The 25,566-nt window shown below is 39.9% G+C and overlaps 1 protein-coding gene across 1 annotated transcript in view; it reads right to left on the bottom strand.

The window, feature by feature from the left end:
• The window catches only part of LOC105492004 (lipoprotein(a)), a 302,231-nt gene that overhangs the window by 5,819 nt on the left and 270,846 nt on the right, over positions 1-25,566 (bottom strand). Inside the window, exons 59-65 of the mRNA XM_071095947.1 lie at positions 15,711-15,892; positions 14,353-14,512; positions 6,940-7,121; positions 4,029-4,149; positions 2,610-2,684; positions 1,538-1,678; positions 116-222 (exon numbers count right to left, since the gene is read on the bottom strand). Of these exons, the coding sequence (XP_070952048.1) occupies positions 116-222; positions 1,538-1,678; positions 2,610-2,684; positions 4,029-4,149; positions 6,940-7,121; positions 14,353-14,512; positions 15,711-15,892 (968 nt within the window). The remainder of the gene's footprint in view (positions 1-115; positions 223-1,537; positions 1,679-2,609; positions 2,685-4,028; positions 4,150-6,939; positions 7,122-14,352; positions 14,513-15,710; positions 15,893-25,566) is intronic.

The following is a 25,566-nucleotide window of genomic DNA, read 5'->3' as shown; positions in this document are numbered from 1 at the left end:
GGGTTGGACAACGTTCATGGATAGGAATTTTACAATGATCTCTAAAATGCTCATTTTGTAACATGCACTGTAGGTCAAAAACAATTTGTTACATGGGCAATGGAATTGATCTCACCTTGGGTTTCTCCCCAGCCAGTGATGTAACATTCAGTCCAGGCGGTGATCACGTAATTTGGAGACGGCAGACAGGCTGGGATTACTTTGTCGGTGATGATGGCGGGCCTATAAGGGAAGTATTAGCAGTTATATTTGACTACCCAGCTGGGAGCTGCAGTATCTACAACTAGGCATCCTTACCTTGAGGTCCCAGAGCCCTCTGAGCTGGCACTGCCTTGCTTCAATGACACAGAACAACATAGAACACAGCGTTTCACCCTCACATTTGCCTGTGGTTGCCTATGGACTATACAGACACAAGGTTTCATTTGAAAGGCATCAGTGGCCTGCAAGAAGCTGAGGGTGGCGCTCGCCTTTGAAAGTAGGGATGACAAAGGTGTACTTCTCATGTATATTCTGTGCACAACTGGAATCCCATGCCAAGTGTGTCCTTTCATATTAATTGAAGAGGGCATTGATGACTGGGCAGAATGTTTGGCTGAGACATCATCAAGAGGGTATAAAATTGCAAATGTGTTGTGTGCCCAGAGCAAGTTGCTCCATCTGGATCCTTCACTTCCTCCTCAGTGAATGTTACTAAACCATGGTTGTAAAAATCCAGTAAAATGCTAGCCATCAAATGAAAGAGGATTGGAAATAAGCACCTTGCATGAACAAAATGGTGTGTTTTCAAAGAACATTTATATATCTTAGAGTTCCAGGAACTCTCAAACATTAGAACTCTGGTTTTTAGACCTGATTCTACTTTAGTAAGTTCAAGCGGATAAAGGACTGGATATGAGAAATGCCCTGTTCTGACTCTGACCAAGAATCATCATTGCCACCAACTTTGAAGCAGACACACTTTCTGCTTCTGGGCACCAGACATCTGTGGTGCAGAAGTCCTCAGTCTACAGGTTCCCTGGTGGAGCACTCTAGGGGTGTGGGGATGTGGGTGGAAACTCTAAACTCAAAATGTATCAGCCTATCAGAGAACTCCTCCAAAATTCAAAAGTTCCAAATTACTTGTTCAAGCCATCAGAGCACCCTACCTCTCTGAGGATCGTAAGGAGCAGAGACCTTGTATTTGCACATTTGCTGGGATGGTGGGGAGGAGACTGGGGAGCAGAAGGGAGATCAGCTACTGTTTAGGCTGAGCCAGAAAGACCCTTCTCACCTTCCTAGAGTGTCGAAGCATCCCAGAACATCACCCATCGGTTCACAGACCCAAAGACGTTACCCCAGGCTTGTGGTCAGGCCCAGAAGAGCAGCTCTGGCCCCTGCCCCATGCTTTCCCATCCAGGCCAGACCATCCTTGTCTGCACCGACACCCTGCCCTCCAGAGTCGCCAGCACAGCGAGTGCCCTATGTGCCTTGTCACCTGTCCCAAACCTGCCTCTCCTATAAATAACTGTTTCTTAACTGACAGCACCGTTAGTACCTGCTTAGCTTTAGCAAGGCAATATCTGCTCCTATGGGCTCCAAGAACAACCTAGACACTTCTATTTCTTGAACATGAGGTTCGAGATTCACTTCTTGGTGTGCACCCAGGATGACCTTGTAGAAGGAAGGCCTTGAGAACCTAGAAAAGATGAGGATGTCAAGAGAAAAATACGGTCCAGCCCCTTCAGGTACCCTCTGTGCCGTGACCTTGGCACTATCTTCCTGAGACCCTTGGCCACCCAGAATCAGTGACTTATGAGTGGCAAGAAACAAAATTCACAATTTGCTGGAACCTGACAGTTAAGGAATGTTCCCAGTCTGTTTTGGCAGAGACTGTAATATAGTTTGTATATTTGTCCCCACCCAAATCTCATGTTGAATTGTAGTCCCCAGTGATGGCTGTATGGCCTGGTGAAAGTGTTTGGATCATGGAGGTGGATCCCTCTTGAATGACTTGGGCCACATCTTCAGGGTGATCAGTGAGCTCTCACTCTTAGTTCTTGCAAGATCTGGTCATTTAAAAGTGCTTGGAACCCCCACCACATCTCTCTCTCTGTTTCTTGCTCCTGCTCTGGCCATGTGACATGCCTGCTCCCACTTTGCCTTCCACCATGATTGTAATCTTCCTGAGGCCCACCCAGAAGCAGAGGAGATGACAGCATCCTGCTTCCTGTAAAACCTGCAGAGCCATCAGCGAATTACACTTCTTTTCTTTGTAAATTTTCTGACCTCAGTATTGCTTTAGAGCAATGCAAGAATGGCCTAATACAGACTGACCCTTCTGGTAGTGAACAGCTCTGTCCTGCAGTTTATCCAGGTCCACAAAATCACCTGCACTGTGTCTCCCCTCTGCAGGTTCTCTCTAGAAACGCTTCCCTCCTCTCTCATCCAATTTCCCTGGAAATTCTGCCTCAGGCTTCTGTGCATGCATTCCCTGGTTCCTAGTGTTCCTTCCAGAAAAGGAAGGGAGGTGGGGAGGAAAAGAGGGGAAGACGAGAGGGAACAAAAGCGGGAGGAAGAGGAAGAGGAAAAAAGTCTTGTAGATAAGACCACCTGTCAGTTAAACATACGTCTCCAAGCAGCAAGCAGCAGTCAGCACCCACTCTGGGGATATTAAGGTGCCTCCACAGAAGTGCTTTCCAAACCTAGAAAGAAAACATGCAAAGACTTTGTTCAAATTTGATGGTTTATTTTACTCCATTGTATGGAAAGCCAAAAAGACAGATTCACTCAAATTTGATCATGTTTATATTCCCAAAGGAAAGGGCTACCAGCCCAATATCAGGACGGTGGTAACTTTGGCTGCAGGAGTGGGATTTTTCAGAAGGGCTCATCTATGCCACTTCTTCTGATGCCTGGGGGAGGTACAGACACAGCCTGTCCACAGGAGAGCAAAGCTAAGTGACTCAGCATGAAGCTCTACAGCCGTGGCTTATACCCCACAGCCCAGGACTCCAACAGAAGCGACCTGCCCAAGATTGTCCCCCGAGGTCTCTTTCATTTTTGTGACAAGATCTATACAAGGTCTGATGAATCACTCTTCAAGGAGCCAGATGTGATCCTGAGCAGCAGTGACTCATGAGGGTCTTCTGAGCCTACCTGAGAACCTTTACTTTTGGGGGATGTTTCTTGAATCACTTGCTTTCTAGGACTGCGTAGGCAGGTGATAGCTCAGAATAATGGTGTGAGCCACTCGGAAACAGATTGTAATGGAGAGCACAGATAAAAAGTGCATGATGGCAGCACGTTGATAAATCCATGAGGACATCGACCACCACACAGTTTAGGAAAGAATGAATCTGAAATATGTGGAAGGTGAAAGCTCCATAGAACAGGGAGTTTCTAACCAATAAAGTAAAGAAAAATCAAATCGACAGCAGAGTGAAATGCAATGTGATCAGGTTTGTCGATGGCATTTCATAAACCTGTGAAAGGAAGTCTCTTTAGGGGAGAACAGCGGCCTGTTTCCTAAGAGATACCCAAGAAAACTGAACTTATGAAAGGCATGTTCCACTGAAGTGATACCCAGAAGGTCCAGGTTCTGTGGGATCGGACTAATCAATCTTAATTGATGGGGATCACGACCTATAATTTGTTCACGTGTTTGTGAATAGATGAGTAGCCTCGGCATTGAATTCAATGATTCACAAAAGTGTTTAAAAAAATCTGTGCCTGTGATAGACTGTAGATAAGTTTGCTCTTGTCCTCTCTCACTGCAAAGTGTCACATTTCTAAAAACTTCTCTTTCTTTTCATCTGACAGTGAGACAATGGATATTCATAGGAACCCTCAAAGATGAAAATTTTGGCTGTTTTCAAAGCAGAGAACCTAGGATAATATAATTTTTTATTTTCTGTATCTTTTCCCCCTTCAGAAAACATAGAGGCAGGAACTGATGCCTCAGCTGTGTGGGTTCTGGGTAAATGTAGAAGGGTTTTGTGGGGCCTATGTGGAAGGACAGTATAGATGGTTTCTGGGCCTGTTCTTACCTTGTTCTAAGACTGACTTGCCAGGGCCAGGAATGTGGGTGGGCCACACACCCACCTACAATGCTTCCAGGACATTTCTTTGGCTCCACTTGAGGCTTCCCACAATCAAATGAAGAGGATGCTGTGGCACAAGGTGGGAAAGAATTCACCTTTGAGTCCAAGTTAGCAATTGTGTCGTTTAATTCAGGACGAATTCCAAGCACTAGTTTTTCACATCTCAAAGGTGAAATTAAATAGTAAAATCATAAACACTTTTTAGATTTTTCTTTCCAAGTTTAAAAAGTGGTAGTAAACAACACAGGACACTCTCCTTTCAAGGAAATATAAGCACCTTCTAACTATTTTGTTGGAGAAGTGATTAAAGAAATTGGTATAGTTCGGCATTAGAATGAGATATTTTCTGAGAAGACCTTGATTGGTACAAATAGCTATTTCTCATTGTTATTCTCACTCGATGTAATATGTTTAGAACATGATGTCATTCTTTCCATCATCTCCGTCATCATCACCATCATCATCTAAACCATGTAAAGTTTACTGAAAGGCATGAATGATTCTTTTGCATGTGAGTCTCTGTGTGCACATGTGTGCATGTGTGTACGTGATTTTACGTAGCAAGGGTAACTGTCCTATGTTGAAATGTTGCCTTCTCTCAGCCAGCTTCAGGACAGCTCCTCTGGGGAGCCTCCCATGACTAACCGACTACTGTGGGGGTGATTTACACACATGTGCCTCTATTCTTTTCCTCCTCCCTGCCTTCTCTCTGCAGCAAGCCCGCAAGGTCTCTGGAGGTAGGGACAGTGTCCTATCTTTGGTACCACCCACCAATGTCTACAACAGTGCAGGGGCTACAAAGGGTGTTCAAAAATGTTTCTCTGTTGTCTCTAGCCCTTCAAGGTATTCAAAATTATAAACGTTAATATAGTTAATAATTATTCATATAATTATTAATAACATCTGCAAGAGGAAATTCCTCCCCAACCAACCAGAGATTCTACACTCCAGTGAATCTGGAACCTGAGTTTTCCAAATAACTTTTCATTTGCCATGGGTCGTTCTGAGAATCTATCTACGGAAGTCTTTCGTAAAAAAGAAGCATGGCATGGAATGCAATCATCTTCTCTAGTGCTGAGCTCAATTTCTGCTAGTATGCCTTACACACAGTAGATATGTATCACTGTACTAAAAGAGTAACTACAGAAATGATGATACCCTATTCCTACTATTCAAAATAAAACTGAATGTTTCTATTTATTTTTACTTATTTAGTATTTGTGCTGAATGTGTTGGTGGAAATGAAATAGTTATTAAACTCTTTCTCCAACCAGAGGCTCTAACTTTCTCAAGCACGAGTCAAACCTGAATATCCCACCAACCACATCCTTCTGCAGGAAACCGTCCTCAGGATTTCCCAGTGTCTGATGGGAACCCTTCTCACCAGGCTTGGGGTTAACCTCACTTGTCTTACATCAAGGCAAGGTGGGGAATCTCACAGTCCATTGGGAAAAATCTTGTTCCCATTCTTGCTTCTTTCTCCAGTCTCTAAGAACCTGATTCTCATACATCCTCAATGTGGGTGAGGACACCAGAATTGCACCTGGGAAGCTACTGCACTTCCCTTCCATGGGAGTCAAAGGTGCACGAGTCCCAGGCACTACCATGGATGTCTGAGGCAGGTAAGTCAGACTGGGCTTAAATTCAAGGCAGCCTGTCAACGATAGAGAGCCTGGGAAGTGAGAGTCAGCGGCGTATACCAGACTAGGCCAGAAGTGGAGAAATGGAACTGACCCCGTCAAGGGACTTTGAGGTAGAGGAGCCACCAAGATGCTTCTGCAGAACAGACAAAAGCACCCAATCGATGAAAAAGTCAACTATCAACTCACACTAAATCCAGAGAACACTATGCCACATTACAATAATACTGGCCAAGTAGAATCTTTCCTATCATCCTAACCTCTCCTTCTTCCCTCTTGCTCTCCCCAGGAGTGGCCCAAATATGATGATGGGCAGTGTGGCTCTCATGATCTTCATCACTGCCCTGCGCCACCTCCCTAGGCAATCTCAGGGTGCTGGTCGTCAGTGGACTTGGAGGCCAAGCTGCTTCCCCAGCTCAAGGTCCCTTCACATGTCAGACCAACCACAAGCAACCAAATTACACAAAGGAAAAGTCCAGGGTGTTCTGTAACTTGGATAGACAAGTTGATTGGTCCGCAGAAAGAAAATAGGGGACAAGTACAAGTGGCTTTTTCCCCCCATGGATTTGTTATCCCAATCATTTAAGATCTAATGTCAACTCTGCTTCCCCTGATCCAAGACTCAAAGTCCCAATAAGAGTCTCAGAGCAATGAGGAGGAACCCCAAACATACAGTCTGTAGAAAACAAAACAAAACAAAACAAAACAAACAAACAGATGATTACAGACAGCCAGGCAGCTACATAGACCCAGGACAATACGGAATCAATGCAGTCATGACAGGTTTCTTTAGTTTGACAGATTGAGGGGCCACATTCCTCAGGAGCCACAATGCTGAAGACTGCAACAAACACTGTCTATTTTAAGAAATTACTGGAAATGCTTATTGGCTTGGAAAGAATCACACACTTGACAGCATGTTAAAATAGGAATTTGACTGGGACACTGACATAACCCATTTTAGAACAAGGTGAGTGGTTAAGTTGAGCACCCTGGAGGTTTTGCGCCAGTCTTAAAGTCATTAGTCCCACAAGCGGTGCCAAAAGTCACAGCCCTGGCTTTCCCAGGGACGGCACTGAGGCTTCCTTGGGCATGGCAGACCCTCAACTAACACTTGAGCTCCCGTGTAGCTCTAAAGGCTTCTGCATCAGTGTGGTTTTTCATGTCTTTTCATCCCATTGTCCAAGCACATAGATGTCTGGACACAGACTTCTTACCTTGTTCAGAAGGAGCCTCTAGGCTTGGAACCGGGATAACAGTCGGGGGTGTGACCACAGTCCCTTCTGTGTCTGAGCATCGCGTCAGGTTGCAGTACTCCCGCCTGACGCTGGGGTCCATGGTAAAACACCAAGGTCCTGTGTCAGCATCTGGATTCCTGCAGTAGTTCATTGTCAAGCCACTGGAAATTCCAAAGTAATACAAGTTATAGGAGGCAGAAGAATATTCAAGGACACCCAGCAGCCTCTACATTTTGTTCTAACAAAGTCTTAACAAGTGACTTTGAAATATTTCCATGAAAGGTAACATACAATTGCCACAACAGAAATGTTCCTAATCTTCCCATTTGTGCATGCCTTTCAAAGATAGATGATAATTTTTATTTTAAAATGTCTAAAGTAGTATATGCTTGTATTAGTCCATTCTCACATTGCTATGAGGAAATACCTGAGACAGACTGGGTAACTTACAAAGAACAGTGTTTTAATTGACTCAGTTCCACATTGCTGGGGAGGCCTCTGGAAACTTACAATCATGGCAGAAGGCAAGGGAGAAACAGGCACCTTCTTCACAGGCTGGCAGGACACAGTAAGTGCAAGTAGGGGAAATGCCAGACATGTACAAAACCATCAGATCTCAGGAGACTTGCTCACTGTCATGGGAACAGCTTGGAAGAAACTGCCCCCATGATCCAATTACCTCCACCTGGTCCTGCCCTTGACATGTGGGGATTATGAGGATTACAGAGATTACAAGTCAAGATGAGATTTTGTGTGGGGACATAGCCAAACCGTATCAACGCTCCATATAAAAACTGAGATCATACATAAATGTGCAAAAGAAAGGAACCAGAATACCCTCCTTCTACCTTCTGCCAAGCACATACCCCTGGAGGAACAGGTACGAATTTTGATGTGTGTCTTATAGATTGTTATGCACATACAAATGCATCTATATCTGTCTAGCTCTCTTTATCTCTTTCTACAGGACTGTATAGTAACATGATTTGGAAGTAACATATATTTCTCCAAGGAGGAAATGCCATCCAACATGATATCATTCCCAGGCCAGCCTCCCTTGCTCTCTGTACTCATCGTGTAGCTAAAAGGCTCTGCATTTACAATGAAAAACAACCACGAAAATAGTATTACTGTCAATACATTTTTAGTTGGGTCAAGTGGGTTTGAGTCTACAAAACTTATAAAAGCTGTCCTGGAAAGCTAGCTCCCAGGTATGATACTCTTTGTCTAGGATTGGTTCCTGGGCAGGATCTCCTCTCCTGCTCTCAGCCCATCCTCCACTGGCCACAGCAACTCCAGGACTGAGAGAAGGGGGATGAGATGAAGGAACAGTGGGACCCAAAGCATAAAGTGAGATGGCTGGGTAGACCATGGGATCTGAAAAGGTCCATCGGCTATGGAGGGGTCAGAAAACAATTGAGTAAGAGGCACAGGCTGGGCGCAGTGGCTCAGGCCTGTAATCCCAGCACTTTGGGAGGCCAAGGTGGGTGGATCATGAAGTCAAGAGAGCAAGACCATCTTGGCCAACATGGTGAAACCCTGTCTCTACTAAAAATACAAAAATTAGCTGGGCACAGTGGCACACACCTGCAGTCCCAGCTACTCATGAAGCTGAGGCAGGAGAATCACTTGAACTTGGGAGTCGGAGGTTGCAGTGAGCCAAGATTGCACCATTGCACTGCAGGCTGGCGACAGAATGAGACTAAGTCTCAAAAAAAAAAAAAAAAAAAAAAAAAAAAAAAAGCACAGCTAGTGAGGACCCCGGTGTGGGGGCATCTTGGAAAATGTGCTTCCCTTCATTCCTCCCAGGAATGTTGCTCCAACCTCTCAGAATCCTCACATTCATGATATGTGGCTATCTGAGAAAACTTGAAATGTATTATGTACCATGGGAATGCAACACTATCTCTGTAGAGACTCTACACATGGTAACCCAGTCTCAAGCCCAGATTCCCCATTCCAGCAAGCTGATTCTCTAAGCAACTGGATGTGTTAGCAAATGTGGTATTCTAGGGAGATTTTTGACCTATTTTCAACTGAGATACACTTTCATGTATAGTCAAATGCACAGATCTTAGATGTAGTTTGATGAATTTTGATGAACATGTACACTTGTGTAACTCACATTTCAATCACGATACAGGACATTTACATCACTCCAGAAACAACTTGGTTTTACTGCTCAGTCTCTGCTACTCTCTTCCCATGGCCAGAGGCAAATGATACTGGTTTCTTTCACCAGAAATTAGTTTTACCTTTCTGGAACCTTACATCAGACTCATACATAATGTTCATTTTTGTTATCTGGTATCTTTCCTTAACTTAATATTTTTCAGCTTCATCTATGCTATTTGAGAGTATCAATAATGTGCTCCCTTTTGTTGCTGAATAGTATTCCATTGTGTGACTAGATCACAAATTATTTATTCATTTTCTTATTGATTGACATTGAAGTTGTCTACAGTTTGGGGTTATAAAAATAAAGCTGCTATGAATATTCTTGTAGATGTCTTTGTGGACTTATGTTTCCATTTCCACGGGGTAAATATTCAGGAATAGGATTGCAGGTTTGTAGGGTAAATGTGCATTTATTGAACTTTTGGAGAAAGCATCAGACTGATTTCCAAAGTGGTTGTTTCATTTTGCACTTCCACCAGTATATGAGAGAGAGTTGCACATCCTCACTCCACATCACTGACACCACTGTTTGTGGTGTTTTCTTAATGATATCCATGTCCACTGGGTGTTTGGTGACATATTGTGATGATTATAATTGTTTATTTCTCACGGCTGAGATATTGGACTTTTTTTTCAGCTGCTTATCGGCTATGTGTACATCAATCTGTCCCCAAGAAATGCCTATTCAATCTGTTGCCCATAAGTTGTTTGTCGTCTGTTTAGTGAGTGAGAGAAATGTTCCTATTTTCTGGACACAAGCCGCTTGTCAGATATATGGACAGAGAGAATTTTTCTTCTCATATGTTACTTGCCTAATTATTTTCATAACAATGACTTTTGGTGAGCATGAGTTGTCATGAAAGCCCACATCATAATTTGTTTTCTTTTATAGTGAGAGTTTACCGACTCCTGCCTCAAAAAAGTTTGCCTTCTACAAGGTTGTGAAGATTTTATATTTTCTCATGGAACTTTCATATTTCAGGTTTAGTTTCAGCTCTGACACTTAGGTGGAAGAGATATCTCAAAATAAGTTGAGATGAAAGGCAAAAGTCAAGTTCTGCTTTTGTTTTGTGTCATGGATATCCAAATGGTTCTGAATGATTTTGTAAAATATTTTTGTCTCCATTGAATTGCTTTGCCATCTATATGGAAAATCAATTTACCATATATGTATGTGGGTCTGGTGCTGGACCATCTCTTTTTAGGTTTGCATACTCTTTTGGACAGTAATACATACCCTGTTTTGTTTTTGTTTTTGTTTGAGACAGAGTCTCATTCTATCATCCAGGCTGGAATGCAGGGGCATGATCAAGGCTCACTCATGCCTAGATCTCCTGGGTCAAGCCATCCTCTCCCCTCAGCATCCTGAGTAGCTGAAATTACAGGTGCAAGTCATCACATCCATCTAATTGTTTATTTTTTGTGGAGAGAGGGTCTCTCTCTGTTCCTGAGGCTGGTCTTGAACATCTGGGCTCAAGCCATCCTCCCGCCTCAGCCTCCCAAAATGTTGGGGTTACAGGCATGAGTCAAGGGGCTTGGCCAATACCATATGTCTTAATTCTTGTATTTTTATATGTCTTTATATTAAGGTATGTGAGTCCTCCATTTTTTTTTTCCCAAAAAACGACTGCTGCAATAGTGCTTGGGTGTGGGTTTCATCCAAAGATCAATTTCATGAGAAGTGATATGGAGTTTTTTAATCTATACGCATGGTGTCTCTTTATTTAGATCTTTTAATTCTTTCCTCAACAATGTTTTCTAGTGCAAGGTGTAGAGTCCTTGGGCATAGTGTGTAAAATGTATCACTAAATATTTTTTGATTTTGATACTATTATCAGTGATATTGCTTTAAGACTTTTATTTTCCAAATGATCATAGAAAGTATACAGAAAAACCGTTTTTGTACATTGAGCACGTATATACTTTTGTTTCTTCGATTTCACCACATTCACTTGTTAGTCTTTAGAGTGCCTGCATCCATTCATCACCACTCCAGCTTATTTATGATTCAGGTTTTCATGGTATATATCCTTTTTCATATTTTGGTGTTTAAAGTAGATCTTTACACTTAAAGAGTATTTATTCTAAAAAGAACACACTTAGACTGTGGTTTTTATTCAACTTACAGTCTCTGCCTTTTACTTGTAATGCTTAGTCCTTTTACATTTAATATGCTCAAAAGGTGGTTCAGTTTATGTCTACCATAATGCTATGTATTTTCTGTTCACATCATATCTTTTATATTCTTCATTCCTCTTTTCCTTCCTTCTTTTGGATAAAAGGACTATTCCTCTTATTATCTATTCCTCTCAGTTTAAATTTTTGTGGTTGCCCTAGGATTTATAATATCCTACCTTAAACTATCACATTCAACCATGTATTAATATTATATAACTTCATGGATAATGCAAAAAACTCATTAACAGTATGCTTCAATTTATCCTCTGCATTATTTTTGCTACTGTCTTTTATGAATTTTACTACTACATACATTGAAACAACAATATACCCCTGTTATTTTAATTAACAACACAAATTGTCCTTTAAATAAATTTAAAAATTAGATAAATAAAAGTATTTCATATTGACATTGACATTTGCCATTTCCAGGGCTCTTCGTGACTTAGTATGGATTAAAGTTTCCATCTGGTATTATTTTTCTTCTACCTAAATAGCTTTCCTTAACATCTTTTAATACAGAAGCCTGCTGTGGAAACATTCTTTTGTTTTTTTGCTTGTTTCCTCTGGAGGTGGCAGAATATATATTTACATCACATTTATTTTAAAGGGTTTTTTTTTTATTTTTTTTGTTTGTTTGTTTTTGGCTGGACATGTCGTCCTAGGTTGATCTGCTTTTATTTCTTTTTATCACTTTAAAGATGTTATCCCATTGTTTCTGAGGAGAAGGCATCAGTCATTTGCATTACTGTTCCTCTATGTAAATGATCTTGTTTTCCTCTGGTTTATAAGATTATCCTTGTCATCTTTGATGTTGGACGATTTTTCTGTGATGTACCCAAGTAAATCATAGAGTTTTGCTTTTAAAAATACTATTTCTGATTCATTGAGCTTCTTGACTATGAGTTTATCATTTTCTTCATATGTGTAAAGTCTTCAGCCGTCGTTGCTTTGAGTATTTTTTTCTGTCCCAATATCTCTTTCCTGTCCTTCTGTGACTTGCTTTACCCATATATTAAATCTTTTGATATTTTCACTGATATCTTTGAGGTTCTGTTTATTTTTTTCAGCTTCTCTCTCTCTCTCTCTCTCTCTGTGTGTGTGTGTGTGTGTGTCTTACAGATTGTATGGCTTTCATTGAGTTATCTTCTAGTTCACTTTTTCTTCTGTGATGTATGAACTGATAGTAAGGCCATCCAATGCGTATTTTATTAAGGTTACACTTTTTTGTAGTTCTTTAATTTCCATTTGGTTGTTTTATGTGTTTGCTTTTTCTTGATATTCTGCATTTGTTTCTCTCATGTTCATGTTTTCTTCAAATCTTTGAACACAATTATCATATATACACAGTTTTAATTTCTTTGTCAATTCCATCGTTTCTACTATTTCTTGGTCTATTCATATTGACTAGTTTTTCTCCTAGTTATGGATCACACTAATTGCTTTTTTCTGCCTCACAAATTTTTAAATATATGCCACTCATTGTGAATGCCACATTACAGAGCACCGTATCAAGTTATTTACCTCCAGTGATGGTTGAGATTTCTTCTGTCAGGCAGTTAATTTACTTGGAGATCATTTGGGTCCTTTTAGACTTGGTTTTTAAGCTTTACTAGGGTGTTTCTGGAGTAGCCTTTATTCTAAGAAGGCATAAATCCTACTCCTAAAGTATGACTTTTCTGGGGTCTCTACTGAATGCCCGAGATGTTCAATGAGATATCTCTCCTTGAGCTGATCAGAACTCCAATGCCCCGCAGTGCTACATGAGCTCTGGCATCTCCATTGAGCTCACTGTTTCCCTGAATTTGTCCTTTCCCCCATAGTGGTTCTCTGTCCTACTTTGTAGAATTTCTCCCTGTGCACATGCAGTTTATATTAGACTTGAGGAGACTTCCATGCATATTCCTTCAGCTCCTTTTCACCACAAATCCTTTCTCATTATTACCTAGCCTAGAAAATCTACACTTTCTTAGCTATTCCAAACTCTAGTCTCTTTCCTCAGTTCAGCAAAACTGCTATGGTTGGCTTTGGCTCCAACTCCTTGCCCTTCAGTTCAGGAAGGTTCTCCAGGAAGAAAGTTAGAATAGTTATGGAGCTGTGCTCATTCATTTCCTTTTCTAAATTATCTCAGTCCTATACCATCTCTTGTCCACCATGTGGAAAGTTTTTTTATATATCTTTTATAGTCATTTATGGCAGAAAGTCAGTTTTTCTCAGACCTGGTTTTTTGTCCATGTACCTGCCCATTTTAATCTCCATATCTGTTTATTTCCTGACTCTTATCTACATTCTTGCTTTTGCTCTTCCTGTCCTGGCAACCCATATCCCTTCAGAAAACTGGAGCTTAGAACCCAGTGTGTTCACACAGGTTTACATATGTTATATTATATTAATATGTGTGTGTGTGTGTCCTGCAAATTGTATGGCTATACAGCCTGCAGCTGTGCAGGCTATAGGGTATTTGGTCATCAGTCAGGGACAGACATGAAAACTTTGCACATTTCCCTAGACCATATATATATATGAATACTAGTCTGTATGAACATATACATGAATACTAACCTATATGAATATATATATAAATACTAGTCAAATGAACACACTTGGTTCTATATATATTCATATACATATGAATTATTTACTTGTGACCCATGACAAAAATGGTGAACACAACCTTCATTTCAGGGAAGGGAAGTTAGAATGATAGAATTGCATGCATGAAAGACTGCACTGATCTTTTATGAACACTGTAGAATGGCACTCTATTTGATCATTTGATCTCCTGAGCTTTACGTTAGCAAAACCTCATCAACTCCATATAGCCTTCTGCTTCCATCAGACTATTAGAAAAGATAGCAAGCCTAAAATATCTCTTCTCTCAGACTCTTTGATCAAAAGCAAGGTTGTTTGGACATTTTGCCACACCTTCTGGGTCTAAGGGAAATTTGGTCCTAACAAGTTAGCTTGCAGCATGGCTCTTCTAAGAGAAACTTAAGTTGGCTGTTGCTCCTTTTATAATTGACATCAAAGACATACTCATTTGGGTGGTTTTCCGGGGTCCTCTTATGCTGGTGTGGTGTCATGGATGACCAAGATTGACATGTCCTTCCTGTGACAGTGGTGGAGAATGTGCCTCGATAACTCTGTCCATTACCATGGTAGCACTGCTGGACCACAGGGGTTTGCTCAGTTGGTGCTGAAAATAGACAGAATCAAGCTGAGTAATTACTAGTACGCAGAAACATGTGAAGCAATTTATGACACAAACAGGACGGTAGTTTCAGAATTATGACTGTTCTCTTTAGTATACTCGCAAGCAGAAGGACATGCTGAAGCAAAAACAATAGATTAATAGCATTCTAACATTTTAGTAAGTTCTTAGAAATGTCATATTCAAAACCTGGTAGGAAAAGGACATATCAGTGTGCTTACAATTGAAACTAAGACTCATATGCAAGCTCTTTTGTATGACTCTCTACTGGTTGTTCACGAGAACGAGGCAGCAAACCAGATGGTGATGGATTAGACCGTGCAGGCTGTAGGGTGATTGACTGTCAGTGGGGGACAGACATGAAAACCTGGCACATTTCCCTAGACCATTGCTCCTGAAAAGTCAAAGCCTTAAGCTTCTGGTGGATGGGGCAGGTCATGGTCCTGCATCTAGTACTTGCCAGCAAAGACCTATTGCTTCTTAGAGAAGGACGGAGGCTGAAATCTTATTCTCTTACAGTAGAGACAGGGAATCCTCTTGTCCTAGCATGCTGCATTGCAACAAAGCAGAAGTATACTACCCTTCCTCTCAACACACACCAAAGATTCATGTTCCAAGAGAAGGTGCAAGAACACCAAGAAATCACTGCCTTCCAAGCACAGGTGGGCAGAGCCTACCTAAGACGAGGTAAGCCAGAGAAATGGTGCATTCTGTGGTACGCACTGCCCAATAGCCCCAGGATTAGATGGAATAAATATCATCATGTTAGGTTTCTCCAGGATGACAATCTCAGCGGCCACATGCCTCAGCAACTGCAATGCTGAAGATCGCAATGAACACTGCCCACTTTAAGAAATGCCTGGAAACACTCACTAGTGTGAAATTTGGCACAAATTTGGCCTGATGTTAGAATTGGAATTTTGTCTGGAACACTGAGATAACCCCTTTCATAACAAAGTGAGTGGTAAGTCAAGTGCCCTGGTGGGTTTGCAGTGTTCCTGAAGACACCACCCACACATGTTGCACCAGAAATTTCTCCATCAGAGACGATGCTGAGGCTTCTTTCCACGTGCCATCCCCTCAAGTTTCTGTGTAGCATGGAAGGCTTCTGCATCAGTCAGATTTTCCATCTCTTTTCATCCCAATGTTCAAATGTGTAGATGTCTGGCCACAGACTTCTTACCTGCTTCAGAATGAGCTTCCATGCTTGGAACCGGAACAACAGTGGGAGTCTCTAGGACACCTGATTCTGTTTCTGAGCATTGTGTCAGGTTGCAGTACTCCCACCTCACACATGGATCAGTCGTGTAACACCAGGGTTGTTTCCCAGAATCTGGATTCCTGCAGTAGTTCCTGGTCAGGCCACTGCAAATTCCAAAACGACACAGGTCACAAGAGGCAGGAAAAAATTCAGGGGCACCCAGCACTGTCTAAACTTTGTTATAACAAAGTGTTAAAAAGTGACATTGTAATATTCCCATTTTAGGTACAATAATAATAATATTCTCAAAAGCAAAAATGGTCCTCAAGTTCTAAAGAACCATGTAAATTTCCAAGATAGATTATAATTTGTATTTTAAAATATCAAAATTGGTCTATGATCCATATAAATACTGAGATCATACATAAACGTATACAAGAAGAATTCAGAATATCTTCCTCCTTCCAACTGCATGCCTTCAGAATAAATGACATAGATTTTGAAGAGTGTATTTTAGATTTTTTTTTTTTTTTTTTTTTTTTTTGAGATGGAGTCTCGCTCTGTAGCTCAGGTTAGAGTACAGTGGCGCAATCTCAGCTAACTGCAAGCTCCACCTCCCGGGTTCACGCCATTATTCTGCCTCAACCTCCCAAGTAGCTGGGACTACAGGCTCCCACCACCACGCCTGGCTAATTTTTTGTATTTTTAGTAGAGACAGGGTTTCACCATGTTAGCCAGGATGGTCTCAGTCTCCTGACCTTGTGATCCGCCTGCCTCGGACTCCCAAAGTGCTGGGATTACAGGCGTGAGCCACTGCACCTGGCCTTAGATTTTTTTAATGCACATAAAAATGTATTGATATCTGTCTCGTTCTTTGTACCTCTCTCTAGGACTCTGCAGTAACATGTAAATTGGAACTAATATATATTACTTCATGGAAGAAATGACATCCAACATGATACCATTCCCAGGCCAGCCCCTTTATGTACTCACAGTGTAGCTAAAAGGCGCTGCTTTTACAGTGAAAAGCAATTATGAAAATAGTATTACTGTAAATAACAAATCAGGTAGATCAAGTGCGTTTGGGTTTACAAGACTTATGAAACCTGCCCTAAAAGACTAGCTCCCAGAGAGGATGCCATTTCTCTAGCATGGGTTCCTGAGCAGGACCTCCTCTCCTGCTCTCAGTTCATCCTCTGCTGGCCGCAGCCACTCCAGAACTGAGGGAATGGAGGATGAGGAGAAAGAACAGTGGGACCCAAGGCATAAAGGTCGTCGGCTGGGTAGACTATGGGATCTGAAGAGGTCGAGTGGCTACAGAGGAGTCAGAAAACAATGGAGTAAGAGGCACAGAAGGCAAGGACCCCGGGGTGGAGGGATCTTAGAGAATGTACTCCCACTCATGCCTCCTAGGAACGTTGACCCAACTTGTCAGAATCCTCAGATTAATAACCTGCAGCTCTCCGAGAAAACTTGAAACGTCTTATGCACCATGGGAAAGTTTAGAGACTCTATGCATGTGACTTAGTCTCAAGCCTAGACTCCCATTTGAGGAAGCTGGTTCTCCAAGCAACTGGATGTGCTAAAAGGCTGAAGGTTTAAAAGAAATTTCTGCTCTTTTTACAGTTGAGGTATGCTTTCCCATAGAGTGAGATGCACACATCTGTAATGTTGTTTGTTTGATGAGTTTGGATCAACACCTATACCTGTGGAACCCAAACTCCCATCACCACACAGAACATTTCTGTGACCCCAGAAACTCTCTCGAGTCCCTACCCAATTAATCTCTGCTACCCCCTTGCCACTGCCAGAGGCAAATACATTGGTTTCTTTCACCAGAAATTAGTTTTTCCTCTTTTGGAGCCTCATGTAAATGAACTCATACAGAATATACATGGCTTCTTTCCTGAGTATATTTTTGAGTTCCATCCATGCTATTTGAGAGAGTCAGTGCTGAATAGTATTCATGTGTACCAGTAGGTTGCAAATTATTTTTTCATTTTGTTACTGATGAACATTGAAGTTATTTTTACAGTTTGGATTATAATAAGTAAGGCTGCTATAAATATTCATATAGAACTCTTTGTGGACTTATTTTTTCATTTCCTTGGGGTAAATATTCAGGAATAGGATTGCAGGTCTGTAAGATAGATGCATATTGATGGAACTTTATAAGAAACCATCTGACTGATTTTTTAATTTGTCGTATCATTTTGATCTTCCACCAGCATATGGTAAGAGTTTTATAATCTAGCTCCACATCAGTGACACCATTTATTGTGTGTCTTCTTAATGATATCCATATCCATTGGGTGTTTGGTGATGTCTAATGATGGTTGTAATTCTTGATTTTTGATGGCTGAGATATTGAGCACTTCTTCAGGTAATTATTGGCTATGTGTCCATTCTTCCCTATGAAATGCCTACTCGGTCTGTTGCCCATTTTGATCAGGTTGCTTCTCCTCTGATTAGTGAGTGGGAGAAATGTTTCTATACTATGGATACAAGCCGTTTGTCAGATATACCGATTGAGAGGATTTTCTTCCAGTGTGTTACTTGCCTATTTACTTTCTTAACAGTGATATTGGGTGAACTTAAGATTTCATCTTATGAAATCCCAAATTATAACTGGTTTTTCTTTATAGATAGGGTTTTCTGGGTCCAGCCTCAATAATTTTGCCTTCCCCTAAGTTGTAAAGGTTAGTTCTTTTGTAGAAGTTTTTTTGGTTTTTTTTGTTTTTTTTTTTTTTAAATTTCAGCTGCAGTGTTGCTCTTATATGTAGGTCTAAGAACTATTTGAAATTAATTTGAACTAGAAAGCAGAAGTCAAGGCCAGGTTTTGTTTTATTTTCTGTGTGGATAGCTACAGATAGCTAAAACAATAGTTTTGGAAATAACTTATTTCTCCATTGAATTTCTTTGCCAGGTATACTGAAAATCAATTGAACGTGTATATGTGGGTCTGCTTCTAAATCATCTTTTTTATGTTTGTATGCTTTTTTGCTAATATTATGTGTCTTTTTTCTATTTTGAGAGAGAGAAAGAGGATCTTGCTCTGTCAACCAGACTGGAGATTAGCAGCATGATCTCGGCTCACTTCAGCATCAACCTCCTGGGCTCAAGCGATCCTCCCACCTCAGCCTCCCTAATAGCTGAGACTACAGGTTCATGGCACCACACTTACTAGTCCTTTTTAAATTATTTTTTGTAGACACAGGCTCTTGCTATATTGCCCAGGCTGGTCTAGAACTCCTGGACTCAAGTGCTCCTCCTGCTTCAGACTCCCAGAGTGATGGAATTACAGGCAAGACACATGGCCTCTGGCCAATATCACATGTCTTGATTATTGTCCCTTTAGAAATCTTTAAATTGTGTTATAAAAGTTCTCCAACTTTTTTTCTTCTTTTTAAAGATTGTCTTTGTGGTTCTAACATATAAATGTTATCACTTTAAAAAACATATATATATTAGTGATGGAATTCTGATTAGATGTGGGTCGAATCCAAAGATCAATTTAACGAGAAGTGATACTGAGTCTTTTAATCTAAAAGCATGGTATATATATGTACACACACACACATATATGTACACACACACACACACACACATATATATATATATATATATATATATTTTTTTTTTTTTTTTGAGGCGGAGTTTTGCTCTTGTTGTCTAGGCTGCAGTTGCTCAATGGTGCGATCTCGGCTCACTATAACCTCCACCTCCTGGGTTCAGGTGATTCTTCTGCCTCAGCCTCCCCAGTAGCTGGGATTACAAGCATGTGCCACCACATCCAGCTAATTTTTGCATTTTTAGTAGAAACAGGGTTTCATCATGTTGGTCAGGCTGGTCTTGAACTCCTGACCTCAGGTGATCCATCCACCCCAGCCTCCCAAAGTGCTGAGATTACAGGCATGAGCCACCAGGCCCAGCCACATGGTATATCTTTATTTAGATCTTTTATTTGTTTTCCTCAACATTGTTTTGTAGTATGCTGGGTATCATTCTTGGGTATTTTGTATTACATTTATTGATAAATTTTTTGGTTTTAATACTAGTTTATGGTTTTAATACCAGTTCCTATTAGGTATTATTTTTCTTCTACCCACATAGCATTCTTTAACATCTTTTGTTATAGAAGCCTTATGCTGAAAGAGTCGTCTACTTTTGCAGGGTCTTTTTATTTTGTGGGGAGATAATAGGTGCTTATATAGCATACATGTTTAAGAAATTTTTTTTTTTTTTTTTTTTTTTGCAAACATAGCATACTAGGTTGATTGTGGTTTTTTCTTTTTTATTATCTTATTTTTTTCCGTAAGTTATTGGGTTACAGGTAGTATTTGGTTACACGAGTAAGCTCTTTTTTGTTTTTATTTTTTGAGATGGAGTCTTGCTCTGTCGCCCAGGCTGGTGTGCAGAGGCATGATCTCGGCTCACTGCAAGATAAGTAAGTTCTTTAGTGGAGATTTGTGAGATCCTGGTGCACCCATCACCTGAGCAGTACACACTGCACCATATTTGTTGTCTTTTATCCTTCGCACCCCTTCTACTTTTCCCCTAAGTCCTCAAAGTCCATTGAATCATCTTTATGCCTTTGCATCCTCATAACTTAGCTCCCACATATTAGTGAGAACAAACGATGTTTGGTTTTCTATTCCTGAGTTAGTTCACTTAGCTCACTTAGAATAATAGTCTCCAATCTCATCCAGGTAATTGCAAATGCTGTTAATTCATTCCTTTTTATGGATGAGTAGTATTCCATCATATATATATATATGAGATGTAGTATTCATATATATATATATGATGTAGTAGTATACATATATATGATGTAGTGGTATTCCACCATATATATATATATCATATATATGATATGAGATATATTATATATATATATATATATATATATCAGAGTTTCTTTATTCACTCGTTGATTGATGGACATTTGGGTTGATTCCATGATTTTGCAATTGTGAATTATGCTGCTATATACATGCATGTGCAAGTATCTTTTTCAAGTAATGACTTATTTTTCTCTGGGTGGATACCCAGTAGTGAGGTTGCTGAATCAAATGGTAGTCCTACTTTCAGTTCTTTAAGGAATCTCCACACTGTTTTTCATTGCGGCTGTACTAGTTATATTCCCAACAGCAGTGTAGAAGTGTTCCCTGTTTGATGCATCCATGCCAACACCTACTGTTTTTTGATTATGACCATTCATGCAGGAGTAAGGTGGTATCACATTGTGGTTTTGATTTGCATTTCCCTGATCATTAGTGATGTTGAGCAGTTTTTCATATGTTTGTTGGCCTTTGGTATATCTTCTTTTAAGAATTGTCTATTCATATCCTTAGCTCACTTTTTGATGGAATTGTTTGTTTTTTTCTTACTGATTTGTTTGAGTTCGTTGTAGATTCTGGATATTAGTCCTTTGTCAGATGTATAGATTGTAAAGATTTTCTACCACTCTGTGGGTTGTCTGTTTGCTGACTGTTCCTTTTGCTGTGCAAAAGCTCTTTAGTTTAATTAGGTCCCAACTATTTATCTTTGTTTTTATTGGATTTGCTTTTGGGTTTTTGGTGATGAAATTCTTGCCCAAGCCAACGTCTAGAGGGATTTTTCCAATGATGTCTTCTAGAATTTTTATAGTTTCAGATCTTTGGTTTAAGTCCTTAATCCATCTTGAGCTGATTTTTTGTACACAATGAGAGATGAGGATCCAGTTTCATTCTCTTACATGTCACTAGCTAATTATCCCAGCACCATTTGTTGAAAAGGGTGTGTTTTCTCCACTTTAGGTTTTTGTTTGCTTTATTGAAGATGAGTTGGCTGTAAGTATTTGGGTTTACTTTTGGGTTCTCTATTCTGTTCCATTGGTCTATCTGCCTATTTTTATAACAGTACCACACTGTTTTGGTGACCATGGCTTTGTAGTATAGTTTGAAATCATGTAGCGTGATGCTTCCAGATTTGTTCTTTCTGCTTAGTCTGGCTTTGGCTATGTGGGCTCTTTGTTGATTCTATATGAATTTTAGAATTGTGTTTTTCTAACTCTGTGAAAAATGATGGTGGTATTTTTTATCAAGATTGCATTGAACTTGTAGATTGCTTTTGGCATTATGCTCATTTTCACAGTATTGATTCTACCCATCCATGAGCATGTGATGCGTCTCCATTTGTTTGTGTTGTCTATGATTTCTTTCAGCCGTGTTTTGTAGTTTTCCTTGTAGAGGTCTTTCGAGTCCTTTGTTAGGTGTATTCCTAAGTATTTTTTTTATTGCAGCTATTTTAAAAGAGGTTGAGTTCTTGATTGATTTTCTACTTGATCTCTGTTGGCATATAGAAGAGCTATGATTTGTGTACGTTAATCTTGTATCCGGAAACTTTGCTGAATTCTTTTATCAGTTCTAGGAGCTTTCTGGAGGAGTCCTTAAGGTTTTCAAGGTAAACTATAATATCATCAGCAAACAGGGACAGTTTGGCTTCTTCTTTACCAATTTGGATGCCCTTTATTTCTTGCTCTTGTCTGATTGCTTTGGCTAGGACTTCCAGTACAATGTTCAAGAGGAGTGATGAGAGTGGGCATCCTTGTCTTGTTCTCATTCTCAGAGGGAATGCTTTCAACTTTTCCCCATTCAGTATTATGTTGGCTGTGGGTTTGTCATAGATGGTTTTTATTACATTAAGGTATGTCAATTGTATGCCAATTCTGCAGAAGGTTTTAATCATAAAGGGATGTTGTATTTTGTCAAATGATTCTTCTGCACCTTTTGAGATGGTCATGTGATGTTTATTTTTAATTCTGTTTATGTGGCATATCACATTTATTGACTTGCGTATGTTAAACCATCCCTTCATCCCTGGTATGAAATCCACTTGATCATGGTGGATTATCTTTTTAATATGTTGTTGCATTCTGTTAGCTAGCATTTTATTGAAGATTTTAACATCTATGTTCATCAAGGATATCAGTCAGTAGTTTTCTTTTTTAGTTGTGTCCTTTTCTGGTTTTGGTATTAGGGTGATGCTGGCTTCATAGAATGAATTAGGAAAGGTTCCTTCTTTCTCCATCTTGTGGAATAGTGTCAAAAAGATTGGTACCAATCCTCTGAATGTCTGGTAGAATTCTACTGTGAATCCATCTGGTCCTGGACATTTTTTGTTGGTAATTTTTAAATTACTGTTTCAATCTTGCTGCATGTTATTGGTCTGTTCAAGGTATCTACTTCTCCCTGATTTAAGCTAGGACGGTTGTATTTTTTCAGGAATTTATCTATCTCTTCTAGGTTTTCTAGTTTATTTGTGTGTGAAGGTGTTCACAGTAGCCTCGAATGATCTTTTGTATTTCAGTGGTGTCAGTTGGAATATCTCCTGTTTTGTTTCTCAGTGAAGTCATTTGGATTTTCTATCTTCTTTACTTGGTTAATCTTGCTAATGGTCTATCAATTTTATTAATATTTTCAAAGAACCAGCTTTTGTTTGATTTATCTGTTGTATTTTTTATTTCAATTTTACTTAGTTCTACTCTAAAATCTTGATTATTTCCTTTCTTGTTTGGGGGTTGGTGTGTTCTTATTTCTTTAGTTCCTTGAGGTGCAGCCTTAGATTGTCTGTTTGTCCTCTTTCAGACTTTTTGATGTAGGCATTTAGGGCTGTGAATTGTCCTCTTAGCACCACCTTAGCTGTATCCCAGAAGTTTTGATAGATTGTGTCATTATTGTCATTCAGTTCAAATAATTTTTTAATTTCTATTTTGATTTTGTTTTTTATCCAATGTCATTCAGGAGTAGGTTATTTAATTTCCATGTATTTGCATGGTTTTGAAGGTTCCTTTTGGAGTTGATTTCCAGGTTTATTCTACTGTGGTCTAAGAGAGTGCTTGATATAATTTCGATTTTCTTAAATTTATTGAGGTTCATTTTATGGCTTATCATATGGTCTATCTTGGAGAAAGTGCCATGTGTTGTTGAATAGAATGTGTATTCTATGGTTATTGGGTAAAATGTTTTGTATATATCTGTTAAGTCCATTAGTTCCAAGGTATACTTTAAATCTATTGTTTCTTTGTTGACATTCTGTCTTGATGACCTGTTTAGTGCTGTCAGTGGAGTATTGAAGTTCCTCACTATTATTGTGTTGCTATCTCATTTCTTAGGTCTAGTAGTAATTATTTTACATATTTGGGAGCTGCAGTGTTGGATGCATATACGTTTAGGATTGTGATATTTTCCTGTTGGGCAAGGTCTTTTACCATTATATAATGACCCTATTTGTCTCTTTTAACCACTGTTGCTTTAAAGTTTATTTTGTCTGATACAACAATAGCTACTCCTGCTAGCTTTTGGTGTCCATTTGCATGAAATGCCTTTTTCCATCCATTTACTTTAAGTTTATGTGAGTCCTTATGTCTTAGATGAGTCTCCTGAAGGCAGCAGATGTTTGGTGAGTTCTTATTCATTCTGCAGTTCTGTATCATCTTATTATTATTATTATACTTTAAGTTCTGGGATACATGTGCAGAACGCGCGGGTTTGTTACATAGGTATACACGTGTCATGGTGGTTTGCTGCACTCATCAACCCATCATCTACATTAGGTATTTCTCCGAATCCAATCCCTCCCCTAGCCTCAACTCCCCAACAGGCCTCTGTGTGTAATGTTCCCCTCCCTGTGTCCATGTGTTCTCATTGTTCAACTCACACTTATGAGTGAGAACATATGGTGTTTGGTTTTCTGTTCTTGTGTTAGTTTGCTGAGAATTATGGTTTACAGCTTCATCCATGTCCCTGCCAAGGACATGAACTCATTCTTTTTCATGACTGCGTAGTATTCCATGGTGTATATGTGCCACATTTTCTTTATCTAGTCTATCATTGATGGGCATTTTAGTTGGTTCCAAGTTTCTGCTATTGTGAATAGTGCTACAATAAACATATGTGTGTATGTGTCTTTATTGTAGAATGATTTATAATCCTTTGGGTATATACCCAGTAATGGGATGGCTAGGTCAGATGGTATTTCTTGTTCTAGATCCTTGAGGAATCACCACACTGTCTTCCACAATGGTTGAACTAATTTACACTCCCACCAACAGTGTAAAAATGTTCCTATTTCTCCATATTCTCTTCAGCATCTGTTGTTTCCTGACTTTTTAATGATCACAATTCTAACTGGCATGATATGGTATCTCATTGTGGTTTAGATTTGTATTTCTCTAATGACCGGAGATGATGAGCTTTTTTTCATGTTAGCTGGCCACAAAAAGGTCTTCTTGTTAGAAGTGTCTGTTCATACCCTTCACCCACTTTTTGATGGGGTTTTTTCTTCTTGTACATTTGTTTAAGTTGCTTGTACATTCTAAACATTAGCCCTTTGTCAGATGGATAGATTGCAAAAATTTTCTACCATTCTGTAGGTTGCTTGTTCACTCTGATGATAGTTTTTTGCTGTGCAGAAGCTCTTTATTTTAATTAGATCTCACTTGTCAATTTTGGCTTTTGTTGCCATTGCTTTTGGTGTTTTAGTCATGAAGTCATCTCCCATGCCTATGTCCTGCATGGTATTGCCTATGTTTTCCTCTAGGTTTTTTGTTGTTGTCGTTGTTGTTGTTGTTGTTTTGAGATAGAGTCTCACTCTGTCACCCAGGCTGGAGTGCAGTGGTGCAATCTTGGCTTGCTGCAAGCTCCACCTCTTGGGTTCACACCATTCTCCTGCCTCAGCCTCCCGAGTAGCTGGGACTACAGGCACCCACCAACACACCCAGCTATTTTTTTTGTATTTTTAGTAGAGGTGGGGTTTCACCATGTTAACCAGAATGGTCTCGATCTCCTGACCTCAT

This window comes from Macaca nemestrina, chromosome 5 (assembly GCF_043159975.1).
Source record: "Macaca nemestrina isolate mMacNem1 chromosome 5, mMacNem.hap1, whole genome shotgun sequence".
In the NCBI taxonomy this organism is placed as follows: Eukaryota; Metazoa; Chordata; class Mammalia; order Primates; family Cercopithecidae; genus Macaca; species Macaca nemestrina.
The sequence above is the reverse complement of the archived record's forward strand: the minus strand, read 5'-3'. Positions and strand labels throughout refer to the sequence as shown.